The sequence below is a fragment of the Mandrillus leucophaeus genome, unplaced genomic scaffold, assembly GCF_000951045.1.
Source record: "Mandrillus leucophaeus isolate KB7577 unplaced genomic scaffold, Mleu.le_1.0 Scaffold230, whole genome shotgun sequence".
In the NCBI taxonomy this organism is placed as follows: Eukaryota; Metazoa; Chordata; class Mammalia; order Primates; family Cercopithecidae; genus Mandrillus; species Mandrillus leucophaeus.
Window position 1 is genome coordinate 1058113 of NW_012102366.1, and position 3519 is coordinate 1061631.

At 58.7% G+C, this 3519-nt stretch overlaps 2 protein-coding genes across 4 annotated transcripts in view; one reads left to right on the forward strand and one right to left on the reverse strand.

The window, feature by feature from the left end:
• The window catches only part of DCAF15 (DDB1 and CUL4 associated factor 15), an 8953-nt gene extending 5729 nt beyond the window's left edge, over nucleotides 1-3224 (reverse strand). The window contains exons 1-5 of the mRNA XM_011981816.1: nucleotides 2963-3224; nucleotides 1825-1922; nucleotides 1601-1736; nucleotides 238-344; nucleotides 1-133 (exon numbers count right to left, since the gene is read on the reverse strand). Of these exons, the coding sequence (XP_011837206.1) occupies nucleotides 1-133; nucleotides 238-344; nucleotides 1601-1736; nucleotides 1825-1922; nucleotides 2963-3025 (537 nt within the window). The 5' untranslated portion in view covers nucleotides 3026-3224. The remainder of the gene's footprint in view (nucleotides 134-237; nucleotides 345-1600; nucleotides 1737-1824; nucleotides 1923-2962) is intronic.
• Nucleotides 2880-3519, forward strand: part of PODNL1 (podocan-like 1) — a 22499-nt gene continuing 21859 nt past the window's right edge. For all 3 annotated transcript variants that reach the window (XM_011981791.1, XM_011981793.1, XM_011981796.1), the window contains exon 1: nucleotides 2880-3135. In XM_011981791.1, the coding sequence (XP_011837181.1) occupies nucleotides 3118-3135 (18 nt within the window). In that variant the 5' untranslated portion in view covers nucleotides 2880-3117. The remainder of the gene's footprint in view (nucleotides 3136-3519) is intronic.

Here is a 3519-nt window from a genome sequence, read left to right on the forward strand (position 1 = left end):
GGCCCGGCTGGCATCCTGGCAAGCGGCACAGCGGCCCGGCGGCGGTACCGCCACGGTGCTGACGTAGATGTCACGGTGGTTCTCGTCGCTCATCATCATCATGTTCATGAGCATCCCGTTGGCCGAGCGGGTGCTGGGGGCCAGCATACCCTCAGCTGCCGGGTCGGCGCCTGGGGGGCCCCCACTGCACACCCCCTGCCCCAACCAGCCATGGCTCCCCCAGGAGCCGGGTCTCACTTGAAGCCAAAGACGATGACCTTAGAGGCGTCGCTGGGCCACTCGCATACGGTCAGGTACAGGTCGCTGTAGATCTCCTCATCCTGGAAGAGCCGAACCTGCCGGACCTGCGAGGCACGTTCAGGGTCAGCACCGGGTCAGGGAACCTGCAGGGGTCCCCCAAAGCTGTACGATGCAGTCCCTCATCAGGGCTGGGGCTGAGCAGGAAGGAGCACCCCAACAGCCCGCACCACACCCCTCCACCTTGCCTGAGGACAGCCTGAGGAGGCTCCTTTCACCAGTGGGGGAGACGGGGGAGACCAGGCCAGGGTGGATGCAGCTGATGGGAACAATGTCCCGGAGGAGGCTGCGCCAGGCACTGGTTCCAAGCCCAGCCCACCCTGAAGCCCATTCAGCTCTCTGAGTTCACATGTATGCTGAGGTAACAGTACCCACCTCCTGCCGGGGTCCCAGGAGTCAAGGGTCAAGGCTAAAGCCAGGGTGGCTTAGTCCTAATAAAGCTAAATGGCCTGAGCCAACATGTTCTATAGCTTCATAGAGTGTGTTGGACCAACGGAATTGCCACCATTTACCCCATTTTGAAACATAAGAATGGTAATTTCATTTTCTTTTGTGAGACAGAGTCTCGCTCTGCAGGCTGGAGTGCAGTGGCTCGATCTCAGCTCACTGCAACCTCTGCCTCCCGGGTTCTAAGCGATTCTCCTGCCTCAGCCTCCAGAGTAGCTGGGATTACAGACATGCACCACCAATGCCCGGCTAATTTTGCATTTTTAGTAGAGATGGGGTTTCACCATGTTGGCCAGGCTGGTCTTGAACTCCCGACCTCAGGTGATCCACTCACCTCGGCCTCCCAAAGTGTTGGGATTACAGGTGTGAGCCACTGCGCCTAGCCTTCGTTTTTTTTTTGTTTTGTTTTGTTTTAGAGACAGGGCCTTACTCTGTTGCCCAGGCTGGAGTGCAATGGTGTGATCATGGCTCACTACAGCCTCAAACTCCTGGGCTCAAGTGATCCTCCTGCCTCAACCTCCAAAGGAGCTGACTATAGGCACATGCCAATATGCCCAGCTAATTTTTTTTTATTTTTAGTAGAGATGGGGTTTTGCCCTGTTGCCCAGCCTGGTCTTGAACTCCTGGGATCAAGTAATCCTCCCACCTTGGCCTCCCAAAGTACTGGGAGTACAGGCGTGAGTTACCACGTCAGGCCCTGGTAATTTCATATGGTTGGATCTAACACACAGAATATCGACGATGACCCCATGAGTACATGATCATTTTACATCCAAGGAACCTGAGGCTCAGAGGCTGCTGTGACCTGCTGAGCCACACCATCTGAAGGGCCAGCCTGGTGCTGAAGCCTCCCTACCAGCTTGAGCTTGCTGTGGACGTTGAACTCCCACCAGTACAGATGGTAGATGTAGAAGGAGAAGTCGTCATCCCCACTGCTGCTGGTATAGGAGAGGACGTAGCGGCCGCATTTGGAAAAGCCCAGGAAGATATGTCTGTGGGGGTGGAGGGGGCACAGCGGCCAGGTCAGGGCGAGCCCACCACCCCCGCCCAGCTGCCCCCTTTGCCTGGGCCCAGCCTCACCCTGCATAGAGAAAGTCTTCATCCACGATGTTCTTGAGGGACACGCAGACCCGGGGAGGCAGCTTCCGGAAGAGGCGAGGGGAGAGCTGTCCGCTGATCTGGGGAAGGGGTGGTCAGGGCACTTCAGGCACCATCTGCAGCCCCCAGCCCCTCACCCACAGCAGAGAGGCAGGGCAGCTCTCACCGGGTCCAGCCCGGCCCAGCCCACCATAATGGTCTAAAGGAGACCAAGCTCTGGAAGGTGGGAACAACTGAGGCAGATGGGGACAGTAAAGCCAGGTGGACCTCGCTTGAGCCTTCATCTCCACCAGGGACCCACGCCACCTTCCCAGTTCCACACCTCTTCAGCCTCAGGTCCCTCTTGACTGAGCCCAGCATCACTGCCCCCAAGAAAGCTCCCCAATCACCATGTCCCACGCTGGGCCACCTGCTTCCCTCCCTGAAGGTTGTCCCTAAACTGTGGGTATTCATCCTACTAAGGAGGCTGAGACAGGGTCCTGACATGCACCCATCTGTCCCCAACCCACCAGCCTTCAAACGAGGGGGCTTCTCCTCCCTGGGTCAGCTATGGCCTCTGCTGGGGGCCAGTCAAGGCAGATAGAAGGGTGAGCCTAACCAAAGACCCAACTCCCCCTTCCCAATTAACTACCACCTTCCAATGGAATCCCTCATCCCCAAAACTTCACCACGGAAGGATATGTGGGAACTGACAGGCACAAGCCAGGCACAGGGACATCAGAGCAGCCTCACTCTTGCTACCCAGGCTGACTGGGTAGACACAGCTCTGCCTTCAAGACATTCCAACCTGATGGGACGAGTCCTGTCTGGGAAGCTCCCTGTCTGATGGGAGACAAGCCCTGTCCACAGGGAGGTCTCAGTCTGATGGAGGAAACAGCCCGGCCAGCCAGGCCCAGGCCGACAGGGGAGACACAATCCCTGCCCAAGGAGCTTCCAAGCTAAGGGCGGAACCACAGCCAAGGCCAGGGAGCTCCCAGGCTAAGGGCGGAGACTGTCCCAGCCCAGGGAGCTCCCAGTCAAAAGGGGGAGACACAGTACTGTCTTTAGAAAGCTATCAGCCTCACGGAGAAGGTGCAGTCCCTGTTCACAGAGACACAGCCTTGCCCCAGTTACTGCCCACCTGCAAGAGATCCCCATTTCTGCCCTCCAGAGCTCCCAAACTGATGGGGGAGAGAGACATCATCCCCCAGCTCTGGGAGTTTCCAGTCTGATGGAGGAGACAGAGCCTGCTTCGGTAACTTTCACTCTCCTATCCAAGGAGCTCCCACACTTTCAATGGGGAGGCCCACCCAGGTACAGGAACTCCCAGCTCAAGTGTGGTCGAGGCTCGGGCAGGGAGAGGAATATCAGGCAGTGGAAGCCCAAAGCCAGCGGCAGGGGCTCTGCAAAGGGGGCGGGAAGGTTCCATTACGGAGGGGCCATGGGAGCAGGGCTTTGAAAAATGGATCTGAACCTGGATCGCCCCCTTCCTCCTGATACTCCCTGCGGCCTCGGAGGAGGGGTCGCCTCCCTCCGAGCCCCCTCCTTGGGGCCCCGCCCCCAAACCCCTCCATCCCAGCCCCTTTGCCGGTTACCCGACACAACCTCCTGCATCCAGGCCCCCGACTGAGCCTCCTCCATCCAAGCCATCTCCCCCGGGCCCCGCCCAGGCCCTTCATCCGAGCCCCCTCCCCTGGG